General features: G+C 45.9%; 1 protein-coding gene across 2 annotated transcripts in view; it reads right to left on the bottom strand.

The window, feature by feature from the left end:
• Positions 1–18,416, bottom strand: part of GSAP (gamma-secretase activating protein) — a 762,740-nt gene that overhangs the window by 503,770 nt on the left and 240,554 nt on the right. For both annotated transcript variants that reach the window (XM_085654015.1, XM_085654016.1), the window contains exons 7-8: positions 16,330–16,399; positions 11,141–11,190 (exon numbers count right to left, since the gene is read on the bottom strand). In XM_085654015.1, the coding sequence (XP_085510141.1) occupies positions 11,141–11,190; positions 16,330–16,399 (120 nt within the window). The remainder of the gene's footprint in view (positions 1–11,140; positions 11,191–16,329; positions 16,400–18,416) is intronic.

The following is an 18,416-nucleotide window of genomic DNA, read 5'->3' as shown; positions in this document are numbered from 1 at the left end:
ATTTTTGATTATTGTTGCTAGTCCTATGTGTCAGAAATAATGCAGTCAGTCCAGCTGACAGCTGCTCATCATTAGGATGAGCTTCTGTCAGATGGGGGTGAATAGGGCAGGAAAATCAGTTATTGATAATAAGCCTGACAAATTAAGCAGGCCAGAATGTTCGCCTCTGAGCTGTAGGTACAGTAATTGCGCATCAATGCTCATTTATATATGTTAGTGTAATTGTCTATGCTTTCTGTGCTTGGTATACTGATGGCTTGGCATATGTATTTTATATATGTTTTGTTTTTGTGTCGTATTGACCAGTATGTTTAGCATTAATACAAGTTCTCCTGGGCGTTACAGAGATGGTCGTGACGACGTAAATCTTTAAGCAGCGCTTGGCTGGAACTTGTTCACAATTACTAAATTTCACAGACATGATATTACCATTATCATGCTGTCAAAATAGCAGACAACACGTTATCAGTGTATGTCTAATTGGTATTGGAGATGAATAAAACAAAAGAAAAAGACTAAAATATGTATCACATGACTGCCCTTCTCTTATAGACAGGCAGCCTCGGTCATATGTTTCCAGATTGGACATTAAGGAACAATTATGATCTGTACACTGGCATCTTAACACTTGAAATGCCTGTTTTAAATAAGGACTGCCACCCCAGGATTTCCTTTTTAAAGTTTGCTTTAGTAAGCTCATTCTTGTAAATGGTGGCGCCAAAAGTTGACATGTTTTTAAATTAGGCTATTAGGTTTGAGCTTCTGAAGGGAGACGTTTGAATATGAAAGGCGAGGGATGCAGCTTATTGTATAGGTGGAAATTATTGCAAAATGACTGATTTCTTTAGCAGATAAATTATTAATTATGAAATTATCAACATTAATAAGTGTTCTTAAACTTGGTTTTCCAAATATTTAGGAAGGTTAGCATTCCTAGTAGGGCCTCCTAGCATTAATATTGACTTCAGGTTGGTGTAGGTTCATGTAATAGGGACATTTGCATATGAGATGTCATTTGGCCAGCTTATGAGCTAACACAATGAGGTTTGTACATTTGTTAGAAGGATTTCTCGCCATTTCAAATACGCTGTGTATCTCCTATAATTTTGCTTACGCCCAGTTGCTACACACAGGGATTAATAGTGTTGACAAGACACAGGGTTTGATAGTGTTTGACAGCAGTGAAATCTGTTTCAGATTTCCTCCTGTCAAAAAGGGGGGAAGGTGGAGAATATTGGCTTCTTGAGGAGAATATTGGCTTCCTGCTGGCCCCTGAGGAGGTTCGCTTCCCGCTAGCCCCTTAGAAATTAAGCCCCTTGGAAATTAAATTAGCCCCCTTAGAAATTAAGCCGAGGAAATAGGTATGTTGCTTTCCCCTTTTCTCATGTTTTATTGTGATCTTTCAGGGGAATTAGTTGTGAGCAGTTTCTTTTGTTCTACTAAACTTAGGTGACTGACACCAGAACGTATTCAATTGATTTCTGGCCTTTCACAGCCCAAGACACAAAAGGAGGTACGTGCATTCATTGGTCTCACTTCATATTGCCGGCAGTGGATTCCCCAGTATGCTTACATAGCCAAGCCCCTAATACAGTTGACGACACAGGAGGCAGCTTCTACTAATGTCCTCCCTTGGACACAAGAACATACTGTGGCATTTGAAGAATTAAAAAGAGCTTTATGTCAAGCACCAGTTTTAGCGATCCCTGATTACAACAAATCTTTTATGCTTTTTGTGACAGAGCGAGATGGAACAGCACTATCTGTCCTAACACAAGATCATGCAGGAAAACACAAGCCCAGTGCTTATTTTTCTAGTACATCGGACCCAGTAGCACAGGCTTTGCCTGCGTGCCTAAAACCTGTTGCAGCAACAGTCTTAGCCATAAGACAAAGTGACTCAATAGTGCTGGGCCACCCCCTGACAGTACAAGTACCACACGCAGTAGAGGTTCTCTTGAACCGAACACAAACACAACACCTGACTGTAGCGAGACTGACAGGTTATGAGCTGACGTTATTTCAACCACACATAGAGATCAGACGATGCAACATACTAAATCCTGCTACTCTTTCTTTTTTTAAGGTCTGACACAATCAGACCTTAAAAATAAAACTAGCAAAGATTTGCGCAGACAAAGGTGTAGATTGGATGGTAGCCCTGCCGGTTGCCCTCTTTTACATGCGAATGGTAGCCCATTCTAGAACAGGCTTATCTCCCTATGAAGTGGTCTTTGGTAGACCACCGAATATGTGGGGAACTCTAATGCCTAAAAAGATTACTGATGTTGATAGTAACATGCTGACAGATTACCTGGCTTCCTTGATGTCTGCACTACTCTCTTGTCGTTCGCAGGTTGCTACCGCCTTCCCTGACAACACCCAGGTCAGGGAACACTCCATCGCTCCTGGATGGAAGGCGCCGAAGTCAGTGCTCTGGACCACGAGGACGGCCGTTAAAGTCAAAGGGCGGAAAGGATGGTTGCACCTTCACCACTCTTTTACAAAGGAAAAGAACTTTTCAGACTTTGAGCACCATTTACTAGAGGAGACTCCTCAGCAGGAGTAAACTTAGATCTAAAAAGTCAGAACCCGTTTGATCAATTAAGTCCACTAGGTGGTGAAGCGGTTGAACATGTATTCTGGCTTGCATAAGATCTTGAACAAATCAGAATGAGAAAAAGAGCAAGATGAAAAACAAATACTGTAAAATATTACGTAGTAGATGTATAGTGACTTTGAGTTTTCTATCTCTTCTGTGCATCACGATAATATGTATCAGCTTAATACTACATGCTATTTTTCCTCCTATTGCCTCACTCTTACACTCCTCCACTAATGATACCATAAAGCACATATTTAGTGATCTGCCATCCCATGAGCTATCATATCGACTTGCCTTACGCAACAATACCTTTATTCAGATGCTGCACCATTCACATCAGACTAGCAATGCTACAGACTGCTGGGTCTGTGGCAGACTTCCCCCGTATCAAAAGATGAAGGGAGTGATGCCTCTTTTCCAATTTCCATTCTCCCATAATGGTTCTTGCAGAGCATGGTTTGCCTTAATGACATCCATCAACGGTGATGCCAAAGAATGTCAAGACAAGGAGTGTAGAGGCGACTGGGTATGGGGTAACTTGACTAAAGTCATGAATGAAGCATGTTTCCCAGATGAAGAAGGTCTTCCCCAAAGGAAAGGTACAGATCTAGAAAATGAAGAGTATCTGCAAGGAAATGCGACCCTTGACTTTATAGTGTTGAATGTTAAGCCCATACACAATTTAGGTCCATCCTCAATTACAGTCCTGCCAGTAAAAGGGAACTTGTGTGTCAGAAAAGAAGGCTCAGTACATTTGGGGCACAGCGAGTGTAATACTATAATAGTGTTTAAAGACAAAGGAAAGTCCTATTTCAGAGCATCACGACACACCTACTTTATTTGTGGCCAGACAGCCTATGTACAGCTGCCCTTGGACTGGGGTGGGACGTGCTACATATCATTTCTTTTATTCCTAATAACGCACCGTCTGTATACAAAGCAATAACAAGGCTCCACAAGATTGCCCAAAGCATACATCAAGACCCAGGCACGTGGACTTGGTCCAGTTGGCTCTGGGGAATAATATCAGCATGGGGATGGAAAGTGTTAAGTCTGTGGACTAAATGGAGGAGCCTAGCGCGCATCCAAGATGGTCGCGTGAGCACAGGGCTCCCCGGACCCTCGCTGCTCCTCGGAATTTATCCTGACTCTATCCTGACTTGGTTGATGGAATCTGGGAGACGAATGCTGGCTGAACACTAAACTCCTTTCGGAAATCAAATCGGACCTGGCAATCCGGAGTCATGGTGGTTTGAACTTTTGAGGCCCACCCGACGGCTGTGCCCGATGCGAGGGTGATCTGTGGAGCCGGGGCGTAGTTGAACAACAACGGCAGCGGGGCTGTGCCAGTGGCCGTCACATCACTTTCGGTTTCACTTTTGGTCTTTGAGGGGCTGGACTGTGGACTTGCTTAGTGCGACTGGGCTTTCATTGTGCCTTCGCTTGATGCCGGTGGCTTCGTCTGCTGCCAGTGTGCTCATTGACGGTGGTCCCTTCGCTCCGCCATATTGCGGCCTGTGGTGCGACACGCGTCTGCCTGGCCTGTGCCACCTCGACGCTTCCTCGGTGGTCCCCTTCGGCGATAGAGGTTCTCATGGGAGGCAAGGGAGACCCCGAGAGGCGTAAGACCAAAGCATCCCTACGTGGGGGACCGGTCCAGACGAACAACATGGACCGCTACACTCAGGGTAAAGGATCCCCCGGGACGGCCAATGTCCCCCCGAAGGACACCAGTGGTGGCCCGTCCGTTTCTCCGGATCTGTCCCTGCAGGACATCATGGGCGCCATTAAGGGCATCAGAGAGACCATCGCTACACAGTACGAGGCCTTGGCCCGTAAAATCGACACGGTGGCCATTGACATTACGCTACTCCGGGCGGATCTCTCTAAGACCACCGAGAGGGTTCAATCGCTGGATGTGCGGACGTCTTCCCTTGGTACGGACGTGTCGGACCTGCAGGCCACTCTCGGCGATCTCAAGTCGGCCAATGATCTGATGGCCCGGCGGCTGGAAGACTTCGAGGGACGGGCCCGCCGCAATAACATCCGCGTCATAGGCGTTCCGGAGACCTCCGATAACCGCCCGGTTGATCTCCTGGTCGAGGAGCTCATCCTCGAACATCTTGCTCCCGCTGGCCTGAGTAAGTTTTTCGCTGTGGAGCGGGCCCATCGAGTCCCAGGTGGCCGGCCGCGACCGGGTGCCCCCCCCGAGGCCTATCGTTGCGAGACTTTTCCATTACAGAGATCGAGACGCGATTCTGCAGGCCTCACGGGTCCATGGCCCGGTCCGACATGAGAACTCGTCCGTTAACTTTTTCCCGGACTTCACCCAACTTGTCCAGAAACAGCGGATGGGCTTCCAGGGGGTGAAGCGGCATCTCCGGGACCTCGGTCTCAAGTACTCTATGCTTTATCCTGCAAGGCTCCGAGTGGAACATGAAGATCGGACTACCTTTTTTGACTCTCCTGCGACTGTGAGTGACTGGCTGGATTCGCTGCCGGACCGGGGTGACCGGACTGGGCCCTCTGCCGGTACCGAGGGTGGCGGGTCTCCTTTGGAGTGACTTATGGTCCCGGACTCTGCCATGTTGTACTGTTCGGCTGGGTTCTACTTCTTTTGTGCATTTTGTTTCACTATGTTGTGTGTGGGGAGCGGGCGGGGACGGGTCCCTTCCCTGCTCCGGGGTCTTTTCGTAGAATGGGGTTTGACGGGCGACAGGCACACTGCAAGTTGGGGTGGTTTTTTGGACCGCAGGGGTGCAGGGTGGGGGGTGTTGGAGTTGGGAGGGGGGGGTTGGTGGGTGGGTGGGGTTGTTTGGATTTGTGTTTTTTGTTTTCAAGGCGAAGTATTGGCTATGGTTCATCCTTGGGTGTTGAGCTCTTTGCTAGGGGGCCCTTGATCTACTGGAGGGGATGGGGGGGGGACGGGTTGAGATTGATGTCTTGGAACGTCAATGGATTGGGGGACCGTATCAAACGGGGTGTTGTGCTGCAATATCTGCGTCGTCTGACTCCTGATGTGGTGTTCTTACAGGAGACGCATCTGGTTGGCAATGTTTGTCGGGCTATGAACAGGGGGGGATATCGACTTGTGGCCCACTCTGGTTTCACCACTGGTTCGAGAGGGGTGGGCATTCTCTTGCGAGCTTCACTTCCGTTGGAGATCACCAGGGTGGTCCCAGACGATAGAGGGCGCTATGTGGCTCTGACTGGGAGGTGGGAGGGGCAGTCCCTTTCCCTGATCTCGGTCTATGTTCCCCCGGGCCTCCAGAACTCCACCTTCTCAGACTTGGGTCGTATGTTGCTTGGGCTTCCTGACAGTCTTTTGCTTATGGGTGGGGACTTTAATTCGGTTGTCTCGGGTGACCTGGACCGTCATCCGCCCAGGGCCCTCCCTGCTGCCCAGGCGTGGCTGGGCGGGCTCCTGGAGACCTTCGGCCTGGTGGACTGTTGGAGGTTAATGCATCCGACACAGTGTCAGTACACCTTTCACTCTGGGGCCCATGGGAGTCTCTCCAGACTGGATTATTTCCTTATGCCTGCGGCCCAGGCTACTCGGATTCAAGAGGTCAAACACCTGGCCAGGGGTATTTCTGATCATTCCCCACTGTGGTTGCTTTTTGACACCGGGTCGCGATCCGCTGGGCGGATCGCTCCTATTAACCCTTGGTACCTGCGAGACCCCAAGATCCGTGATAGCCTGATTAAGTCGATTGATCAATATTTTTCTGAGAATGAGGGGTCGGTGTTGTCCTCGGTGTCCCTGTGGGAAGCTTTCAAAGCAGTGCTCCGCGGGCATGCCCTGTCCCAGATAGTGGAGGCCAAGAGGGTTAAGAGAGAGGCGGTTGTGACGTTGGAGACTGAAATATCGGGGCTGGAGGCAGCCTTGGAGGCGGGTGTCACCCCGGAGGGGCTGCATGCCCTCAGCCTGAAGCAGTTTGAATATAAGTCTCTCGTCACTGATGCTGCCAAGACTATGTATAGGGAGCAGCAGGGTAGGTTGTATGACGCCGGAGACAAGGCGGGTAAGCTGATTGCCTGGTTGGACAAGAAGGAGAGAGTGAATGGTGTGGTCCCGGAGCTTCGGGTGTCGGATGGAGTGTGTGTGACTGAGCCTGGTGAGATTGTTGAGTGTTTTGCTGACCACCTCCGTGCAGTTTACTCCCCGGTGTCTGATAGAGATGAGGACGACTCTCGTCTTCTGCTTCGGGATATTGCCCTGCCCGGCTTATCCGTCGAGGACCGCGAGCTGATGGATGCCCCTTTGTCTGTCGAAGAGATAGCTACTGCGATTCGCTCCCTCCGCTCGGGCAAGGCTATGGGCCCCAATGGTCTGCCGATTGAACTATATAAGTTGCGCCCGGATAAAATTGCGCCTTTCCTCCGTCACATGTTTCAGGAATCGCTCGAGAGGGGTTCCCTTCCTGACGACCAGCGTCTGGCTACTATAGTGGTGATTCCCAAGGAGGGTAAGCCACGTGACCGCTGTGCCTCCTATAGGCCTATTTCCCTGCTAAATGCCGAACCCAAAATCCTTGCTAAGGTCCTCACCAATCGCTTGCTGAGCGTTATATGTGACTTGATACATCCGGATCAATGTGGCTTCATCCCACATCGTAATACCGCTCTCAACTTACGGCGTCTGCACGGCGTCCTCGCTAGGGCTGAGTACTTCGCTGAACCGGCCATATTGGTTTCCCTAGACGCCACGATGGCCTTTGATACCATTGAATGGCCATTTCTTTGGGCCGTCTTGGCGAAGTTTGGTTTTGGGGAGGGGTTCCTTAGCTGGGTGAAGCTCCTTTATGCTGGACCAATGGCTCAGGTGGTTGTCAATGGGCGGGTTTCTCGGCCTTTCGCTCTCGGGAGGGGAACTAGGCAGGGGTGCCCGTTGTCCCCGCTGCTCTTTGCTCTCGCCCTGGAACCGCTCGCTGCCTGGCTCCGTTGGGAGCCCTCGATTAGAGGGCTCCGGTGGGCCCCGGGCTTCGAGGATCGGGTTTCATTGTACGCGGATGATATTCTCTTGTATCTCACCTCACCGCGGAAGTCGCTCAATGTTCTCTTTGATGTCCTTACTTCCTTCGGGAAAAACTCGGGTCTGATAATCAACTGGTCCAAATCTTGTGTGTATCCTATCTCTGGTGGTCTTCCTCTCTTGCCGCCTCGGCTTCCGCTCCAAATATCTCAGTCCGGCTTTAAATACCTGGTGGTGTACGTTTCGTTGGACCCGGCGGTCCGCTATGAGCAGAATCTCCTGTCCCCACTCCGGCGTTTGAGGGCAGATACGGCTCGGTGGTGTAAGCTGCCCTTGTCTCCGCTTGGTCGCGCGGCGCTGTTTAAAATGATGTCCCTTCCCAGATTCCTTTATGCACTCCAGAACTCCTTCGATGTCATTCCTGCGGCCTACTTTAGGGAGGTGGAGAGTTTGCAGAGGAGACTGGTTTGGGACGGGCGATCGCGTATCGCGTTGGCCAAGCTGACTCTTTCCTGGTATGACGGGGGCATCGCGCTTCCTGATATTAGACGGTACTATTGGGCCTCCCAGCTGTCTGCCATTAATCATGCTACGTACGCTCCTGGTTCGAACCCGGCATATGAGATGGATAAGTTCCTGCTCCCCGGCGGTAACTATAACAGAGCGCTTTACTCGCGGTCTGCTGGTAGGGCCCTTACGGGCCCTACCAGGATTGCGGTCAGTGTGTGGAAGGCGGCTAACGTTGCGATGGGCTGGAGTGAGCGTTTAACGTGCGCCACTCCTCTATTCGACTCAGACCGCTTGGGAAGCCTCTGGACAACGAAAGACTTCGAGCACTGGGATACGATCGGCATCAGCAGAGTGGGGGACCTGTGGGTTAAAGGTGCGGTTAAATCCTTCGCGGCGCTTCAGCGCGAGTATGAGCTTAGTGACAGAGAGTTCTTCCGTTATGCACAGGTTCGGCACGCCCTGCTTTCGGTCTTTGGGGAGGGGACCACGGTCCCTTCTTCTTCGCCTCTCGAGGACCGCATACTCGATGGTCACGTCCCCGACAGTACTATCTCCCTGATTTACAAAAAACTGATAAACAATCGGGCTGACCTCTTGGTGCGTCTTCGGGAGGCATGGACGGGAGATGGGGTGGAGCTGGACGATGAGGACTGGCAGACTGCACTGTCATCCCCTAAGGAGGTGGCCATCCCGGCCCGTCTCCGCCTGGTCCAGCTTAAGATTCTCCATCGTGTATATGTGACGGGCCCCCGCCTGGTCTCGATGGGGTTTTCAGACGACGGACTCTGTAAGCGTGGCTGCGGGCTCAGTGCTACCTTTCTCCATATCCTATGGGAATGCCGCGAGGTGGCGGAATACTGGCGCCGGGTGCATGATATTATGAGACGAGTCACCGGGGTCGCTCTGCTGCCGGAGGTGCGTCGTTGTGTGCTGAATGTATGGGAGCCCAATGACTGCAATGCGGCTCAGGCTCGGTGGGCGGCCTTGGGGAACATGATTGCAAAGAGATATTGCACAGCTTTGGGGTTCCCAGCGGCCTCCCACCGTGTCCGTCTGGAAGGAGAACATGGACTGGTGCATGTTCAGGGAGAAAACGGTGTATGTGGCTCGTGGTAAACCGGGGGCTTGGGGTAGAATTTGGGGGCAGTGGAACGCGTATCGTGGGTCTATCTGTGCTCCCCCTTTGGTGGATACGTCCGGGGTTGTCTCGTCCCCCTGATCCTTGAGGGTTCCTTGTGTATCTCGTACTTTGGAGTACAGATTTGGTTCTCTCGTGGCCCCCCCCTCCCTCTCAGGTCTTCTTCTTTTGACCGCCCTCGGGTGGTTGGGTGTTGACTCCCCCGGCTGGTGTTCGCCGCCCTCCATAAGTCGTTTCGCCTTGTTTGTTGTATTTTTGTATTTTTCTTTTTTTGTTGTTATTTATACTAAAAGTGTGTATTCTGATTTCCCTTATGTGCAGTCTGATCTACTGTGATAGTGCGGAGCCCCTGTGGGCCAGTCAGTGTTTTCTGTTATGCTGGACCACTTCGACTACTAGCGGCCGGCCCTGGTGGTTGTAGGCCCGTGTTTGTAACCCTTTTTATGCACAATAAAATCTTTTCAAAAAAAAAAAAAAGTCTGTGGACTAATACTACTGATGATATTCAGTTGTTGCCTATGTCTGCAGTGTGGCCCGGCCATTGCGGCCTGTGTGCTACTGCATGTGTTCCACATCCCCATTTACAGAGCATTGAAAATGGTAAAATAATGCTGCAAGAACAGATTGACTGTCTCATGAGAATAGATATGACATGAGGGTCCACTAGGGGACAAGAAGGGAATGAGGAAAATAAAATATTATAAGGCCTATGTGTCCCCGTGTGTTCCCCACCACTCATGTCCACATACATGTAACCTATGTATTTCCCCTCCATGGCCTGTCTATCATGATGCTTATGCTATAAACGTGGCCTGCCATCATCCAGTCTCCCATGAGAGAAACGACAAATCTGCTCTGAGGCCTACACGTTTTGCATCATGTTTTCCTGCATTTTCATGAAGCCCATGTTTATGGCTCAGCCAGAGCCGAAAAGAGGTTTCAGGCCTCAGAACGCTCTGAAAGCTGCAGCTGCGTATCCTTGGCCTTGCACACTTGGGCCTCAGCCAAAGGGGCACCGACCGAGGTGCCGAGACAGTATTGAGCACGGTTATCTGCTTACTCCTACCGAAACCACATTCCTGCCTGGAGAAGGAGGGATAAACATGACCCATCTGCAAAGGAGAAAGCCTAGCCTCTCTGTCTCTTTTTGTGCGATTACAAAGCTCACGTCAGTGAAAAGCCCATAGCCCCCATGTAAGCCTTCAGCAGTAAACGAAGAAATAAATGCCACATTGGCTCTTGGTGATGGGCAACCTATGTCACGAATCAGTCCCTGCTCCAGACTTTAGATATCAGATAATACAAGATGTGCTGGTCATCTTGACACTGAAGGCCTCACTTCTAGACTACAGACTCCCCGGTTGCATGGCAACCCTCCCCACGTCAATTACACGTCATGCTCGAGTTGAGCACAAGTAAGGCAAAGTTCCAGTAAAGTTCCAGCTGATCACGCAACCCCCTCCAGGTATCCACCCACCTATGACATTCACCAATGATCATCATGTGGACGCCCACATGGACGCCCACCTTCACGCCTACTTACACGCCCACATGCTCTTATCTCATTCTCTCTTGCTCCGTCTGAAGCACTCCTTCTTACGTATATTATTACAATGTATATATACTGTACTCTGTGAATAAAGTTTGAGAATATATTCTGAGAATACTTTGAGACCCTTCCAGATCCCTTGTGGTGATGGAACTATTCTCCCTATAACTCGAGTTATTGGAATAAAGCCCTTTTGAACCTGTTACCACAGACTCAGCCTCTTGCTTTATGCATGATCATATTGATATTATAGAAATTATGACTGCGTAATACTTTATTTACGACATATTCCCTGGCAAGAATGTTCTTGTAAAATAGCAAAGGCATTTAAAATACAAAACAGATTACAGGCCAGATACTTACCACCTTCGATCCTTCTTTGATGGCAACGCTCATATGGCACAGCTCGATATCTTAAGTAAAATGAAAAAATGATTAATTCACTTTATCGAATCAACAAATAGATGCAGAGAAGATTTGAACGATCATTCAGCAAAGTGCCATTTAAAGTATGCTGGGATTTATTTTTAAGTTTAAACGCTTTATTAAATAATAAACAAGTTATACACACCTTCAGAAAGAATGCACAACATAAAAATGGAAATGAACCACTGACCTGGAGGTTTAGTGCAAGAATATATAGAAGCTCAATCTGTGCAAAGAAACCAAACACTAATAAAACGATTCTGAAGACATCCAGTTCAAAGTAAACTACAAACTAAAGACTTTTTAACTTTGCAGCAAGGAATCGGAGTGGCAAGGGGATGGAGAGGTCATAAAAGGCAAAAGAATAATACCGTCAAGTATGTATTACTGTAGAACATATTAAGCAACAAATTAAAAGTAATGTAAATTATTGCAGACCAGATAGTTCAGTAATTGCATACAAGTACTTTCAATAGTAATAAACATAATATACATCAGAGCGGCAGAGTCTCTAAGGGGGTTAGACGTTTTCCAATAATAATCTGCCCTTACCAGCACTGCTTTTACTGATATTATTACAATAAACAATACCCATAACAGATCCCTCTGCAAGGGTATAGTTGAAGAATTAGGAAACGTTCTAGCCATCTAGGATTTCAAACAAAACGCAAACCACCAAGCCTTAAAAGAAATATTTGATGAGCATCTTCAGTTAACCGTTTTTTGATTGAAGGCTGTAACCAACAAATAGGTCTAATGAACCGATATTAGAGAAACTCAGACGAGAGGTCAGCCAAACTGCCCAAAAAGATGTTTGTTAAACCAAAAGGAATAGTAACTCCAAAAATTACACTAAATTTGCTTCCTTACTGTATGCCAAATGTGGCAAGACACAAAAACAACATGTGCATTAAGTCACTGTTGGTACAATCACACAACCAGCATTGTTAAATAAAACCTTTGAAAATTGAACTAGGGCTTACATGCAATCTATCATAAACTAAATATAGCGGTTGAGTATTATTAGCAGCCTGTGAAGTTTTATGGTTTTTTTAAACAAATCTTGTGCCAAAAAGGATAGACCTGGAAGAATTTCAATCTTTTTTAATGAAAGTTCTACTTCAGATGTGTCTAAGAGAACCAGTATAAGACAGGTGTTTATAAATAACTCATGCATTAGATCTAAATCACAATTTGAGGAAGGGAAATGTTCTTAGGGACAAGATCATAGTCCAGCCACATATAGCTGTCCAAAATATTGTTCATAATGGAAATATTTTTCAACTTGTAGGACTCAGGACAATTAAACAACTGTTAATCAGGAAAAGAAAAAAAGGGTAAATAAATCATCGAGGTGGCATGGTGTGCAGAATAACGATGGACTGGGATGAGAGCTCGAGTAATTACCAGTGCATAACATTAATTCAAGCATTCTATCCATCACTTTTTTGTATACTTTATTATATATTAAAGAGGGCGCCAAAAATCTTTGACAATAATTAAGATCTTAATAATAGAATCCCAAGGCTACAAAAGATACAAGAATATAATATAGAAGTATATTTTAAGTGAATAACAATTTTATTTCACAAAAAATTAGAAAACACACAGTAATACCACCACAATTTAAAACAAAGCTCAAAATATAATGACCAGTAAAACCAGTAAGGGCATTCATTTCAGAGATCCAACCTCAGTTGTCACTATACCCATCTCTTGTTTAAACAACTTTAAAATGTATGCCCTCTAGTAGAAGATTCACATTCTAGCAGGGCTTCCACAATTGCCAGGTGCTATCATATGTGGCTTCTTCAAAGTCTGCATGGCTCCAACTTCAGAGCCTTGGCTTCGCCCTCAGTTAATGGACTAATCAACTGCAAGGCCTACAGTGTGGTCATCAGAAGGGAGGAACAGTGCTGTGGCTTATTTAACAGATCTCATTCTCATACCCTCATTATGGCAAGGCAGTGTTCAGAACCACAGGCGCTCTTATTATCCGGTGCCTAACAACCGACTCTTCTTAACCAGCTCTCTATGTCTAAATAATGCTCAAAACTCAACATTTAAATCTCAAGCTTTACCAGTTTAAGGATCTACAGAATAACCCAAATGCATCCCATTTCTTATTGAAAAAGTCATTACCGTTTCAATTCCTCTAATCTGAGATTGGAAGGGGTCATTTTCAGGTCAGGTAGCTCTTGTCTATCACAAATGTCAACATATTGAGACAACCAGGCTAAAGAAAAATAATGAACTAAAGCTCTCAACATCATGTTACAACATAATGCTATGAGCTACACAACTGATATAAGTCACACCAGTGCTTCGGGAAGAGAAAAACACATTGAAGAGAAATAGGTCCATACAGCACACTTCAGTTTTCCGATGTCTGTGCATATGCTTTGATTATACTGGAGCATTGTTCTCTTCATTGTATTAATTACATAGTACATTGCATGAAAGTGTCTGTGCTAGTTCCCATGAACTATATGTGTAGAACAGCATTTTAAGGTTTTCAGGTTATTTTGACAAATTATGCATGGTATGCATTTTTAAAGGAGGAAAGCCAAGGATTTGCTCTGAAATATTCGACATTTTAATATGCATTGCAAGGAAGCAGAAGCAATGCAAAGTGGCACACAAGAGTCTATTGAACTAGGATTTGCTTCTGTCAAGGGCCAACCTCACGCAGTCTAGTTGACAGGATTTAATGGTCACCAGTGTAAAGGCAGCACCCTGATAAAGCAGGATCAGTGCTGACACTGTAGTCATCAAACCAGACTTCGTGCTCTAGGAGGGTATGAAACTGTCCTGGACTGGATCGAGTGAGTCATAACTTTCCATAAATCGCAGCCTCTTCTCAAGACCACTCACCTCAATAACCAATCTAGATCAATACAGCTTCCTAATAGCGTCTCAAAGTAGGGATGTCTGTGCCAACATTGTTATTGTCTGTGCTAGACAAGTCCCTCAACTATTTTCTGAAAGAAAAATTCCAACTGTTCAAGCGAGATTAGAAAACAATCAGATTTGGGCTGTTTGACAAAGCTGAAACGGCTCAAGGCATTTGTGTTGGGCACAGGAAACTAGTGTGTATATGTGAACGGCAAACATGTGACATTAAAAAAAAAGCAGTAGAGTTTCAGTAAGTTTAGCAAGGAGTTGGTATTTCTTTGTCAGAGTTCCAAACCCCATCCCAGGCTTTGAAAAGTGTATTTGGAGGCATCAACTGATTAATGTTACTGAAAACATTTAAGAAAGAGGATTTGGTCTTGATTTGTACAGTTAGCCTCAAATTACCATTCAACATGTGCCGAGTTGGAGTTGACCCCACTAATCACCCTTTCAGGCTACGCTAAGGATACCCACAATCCATACTGACGATTTGTGGCACTGGCCCTTCTGGTGGGAAAACGCAGAGTGGCTATCAACTGGAGGGAAAGCTTTCCTCTCAGATATGCTCATTGGCAGCGGGATTTAACTACTTTCTTTAGTAACTCCCAAGGTCAATGGCACACTGCTCCTGCATACATCTCGACCTAGATATATTTGGAAGCTGCTTCGCCACTACCTACTGAAATCGCGGATTCTGCCCTCTTGATACATACATGAAACCATTATTAGGTGCGTACCCAAAGGTTATAATTGCCTGTAATCAATCTAAGAACCAACATTAATGTCGTTTGTAATGCAGTCTTAATGTGCATGCAAAGCAGAAGATGCAGTGCCCTCAAAATGATAATGCTGTGATTAACATGCTTATGGGGACTGTGTATGAGAAATACTACATATACACTTTATTACTTGATATTGGGTTGAAAGACTAAAAAGAAGTTTTAAAAAAATGATCATACCAGAGAATATTTGGGTGCATTTTCGATTTGAGTGCTATTGGTGTAAACCACTGTTTCTCTCTTGGGCAATTTCAAAGGGTTAAGAGGGATTTCCACAGCTGCTGTCAAAGCGTTGCACAGTACTGTTGAATGTCAGAGATTATAAGGCGAAGACAGAAATAAAGTAGTTGCTAACAACATTATTCTGTTGGTTAAAAGTATAGTATACTTTGAAGTGAGGCGATGGGAAGTAACAGTATTGTGAATGCAAAAATATAGCCTGATCGTGTAAGCAACATGGAGAGGGTTGGGCGAACGTTCCATAAAATTTCTATCATCTTTCACCAAGATCACATCTAATATATGACCAACGCTCTTTTGACCCAGCAACTAGCTGGATAAAATGCCATCTCTGAAAGTAAGTCCTTGGGCTTATGCTTGGCACAAGTCATGCATTAGCTTACAACCTCTAAAGTTGAAAGACTTCTTTCTATTCCAAAGAGATTCACAAAACCAGGTCTTAAAGGTTTCAGGGAATTTTGTATCAAATATCGCAATTCCACAGCAATTTGCCATTATTGCCAGCTCCAAAGTTTTATATAATCCATAGGAGACACAATTTCACACAGCATTATAGATGCGCAAATATGAGTTATGGGAAGGTTATTCACAGAGGGGTTTTCAGTACCATCAAATGGATAACAAGAGCAAAGCTCAAGTTGTCTATAATCAAATCACTCAAAACCCCGAGGTGAAAAAACGGACCAGTAATTTACTTTTTATCCATCTATAATTTTATATTACGTATAAATGAATCTCAAAATCATCTGCCCCTGCTTTCAACTGCTAAACAGGGGCAGAGGAGTACTGGGGGAACTTTGTATAACATGGTATCTCCTTCCTGATCCCGAAAAAAACGTACCTGTCATTCTTAACCACCCTCTCCCCTCAGTTTCCCCGCCCTCCTTCCCCTCCTGCAGCTATGCTTTCAGCCGAAGCAGACTAGCAGCACTGCCCTGAGAGGCTCTCAGAGAGTCCTGTCAGTCAGGCCTGGGTAGCCTCTATGAAGTAGCGACAGTGGGTAACAAGTTTTGTTATCACCTGTTGCTACGTCATAGCAATAAGTTACTAGATTTAGAATCTGGTGTAAACGATAGAGGCTCCCAAAGGAAGCCATGCATAATAAAATAATTGATCTTCTTTGAAAGAAAAGATAGCAAATTCAGGAATATATTTCTTATCATGCATTTTGGGTCAATCAATAAAATTAACTGTCCCATAGGAAATACCCACATCTGTCTTCCAATATTAGCAGAAGATGGCTTTCAGGAACGGGTTCTTTATTGTCAGCCAGATAAAGAAACTGCAAAAAAAGAGTTTAGAAATTAGCGTAATTAATACAGAGCCTAATACTTATCACATTACAAACAAGCATGTCCAATAGTAGGCTATGAAACTATAAGGCAATGAGACCCGTGCAATCATTTTGGACAGTGTGAAGTGCTGCTAACAGTATTTATGGGTAGTACAAACATAACCTAAGGGAATTACAAAGCTGTGCAGCAGCAGCACATAGGCGACACATGCATTATTTAAAAGTGAAGAGGTTACCGTGATCGCCAGAGTGGCGATTCAATTTACTTGTGTGTCTGTGTATTGAAGAACTGTTCCATATAGGAAAACATGCATAGCACTGCTCCAAAACCCTGCAAATGTAATGGGATTTGGTGTCCATTGCCTAACAACAAGAACAGATTGTTCGGTTGAGATAATCCTTCATGGTGGAGTCATGCTAAATTCCAAATTCGTTGCAGTGCCATGCGCTGAGAGGACTGCTTGAGATCTGAAGAACTGAGAAAAGAAAGATTAGACTTGTAGCTAGCATTGGCTGGCTGTCCTCTAGCATTTCGACAAGACATAGATTCACAGAAACATCCTGAAACTTTACAAGTATGTGTGTCTCTTGCAGAAAGCGCCTTTAAGATGATCAGGCCCAAACACTTCAGTTCAACTGCCAGACAGTCACTCTTGTGTATGGTCCTTACTGAATGCTTAGGAGGACCTTTAAATTCCAAGTGACCAAAACCTAGACAGAGAAACCGATTCTCTGATTCAGGGTTTACTTTTGTTTTCTTTCTCAGACACTCTAATTTAAAGGCCAACCCACTAATTTGTAGCCCCTTTCTGAAAAGAATCTCAGAAACAGCAAATAGACCACTTGATTGGATGAGGAACCATGTGATACAGTCATGTGAGCATCCAAAATACCCTCAAAACATTAATTTCATGCAGAGCACATCGCACCTGTCTGACAAAATCTGGGCAGGCTCCCTATAATTCACAAACCACATTGCCCGGTACCAGACTGCAACTCAAGACACACATTCCACCTCGTTTAAATACCTGTAAAATACTAGAAATCCTATGGAAACAAGATCAACAACTTCCAAGCCACCATACATAAGGGAGAGGTGTGGTGCAGCGGTCAGTGCGGCTGACTCCTGAGCACGAGGGTCACCGTTCGATCATCGACAGCTCGCCTCAGCACCCTGTGACTCTGGGCAACAGCTCACTTAATCTCCCCGACTGCCCCCAGAGCCTTGAGACCCCTAGGGGTGATTAGTTTGTGCTTTACAAATACCGGATAAGATAAAATACTTGGACATGCTTACATTCAAATAATGTGTTCCTGTTACCTTCAAACTAACTTAAGTTGCTATACCCAAACCCTAAAAAAAGCACTAACTGACCTCAAAACATTCAACTACACTCAGCACACCGCAGACGCCATTCACTCTGAAGGGGACACCCTGGATCTTAACTCTGACTAGTCTGAGCAATACTCCCAGACAAGTCACACCATTATACCAATAACCTGCCGATTCGCCCTCCCCCAAACCAAAGCTCATCCAAGTACTTTCATTATCCATAAAAGAATTTTGAGAGGAGATCCCTCTCCATAGAAGGTTATCATGCTAGAACACTTCTATCTTCAGACATCCAACTCAGAAGACCGATTTCCATCATGAACCACATCCTCCAAACCAACAAAAACAAATCTACTCCTTTAGAAATGAAGATCCACCAAATCTGGAAACACCTTGGTCTACTAATGAACTTAACGAAAGAAAGAGCCTCTCTCTTTTGCAGCAAGAAGAGATGCAGCTACAGAAGCTGTGTGACATTCTGCTGGGCCTTGCTTGTCAGCAGCCTAGACTATGGATTCATTGCAGATGGCTGCCATGGTAATATGAAGTCAACACAGCCAGCAGGGGAACAAGACATATACGACTGAGAAAACAACTATTCCATAAGCCGTCATCGGAACCTTGCCCAGGAGGTTGGAAGCCCTGCAATCTTGCTTCTGGCATGATCTTGGA

This window comes from Triturus cristatus, chromosome 4_1, assembly GCF_964204655.1.
Source record: "Triturus cristatus chromosome 4_1, aTriCri1.1, whole genome shotgun sequence".
Classification (NCBI taxonomy): Eukaryota; Metazoa; Chordata; class Amphibia; order Caudata; family Salamandridae; genus Triturus; species Triturus cristatus.
Note: the sequence above shows the minus strand (reverse complement) of the source record. Positions and strands in the feature narration are given on the sequence as shown.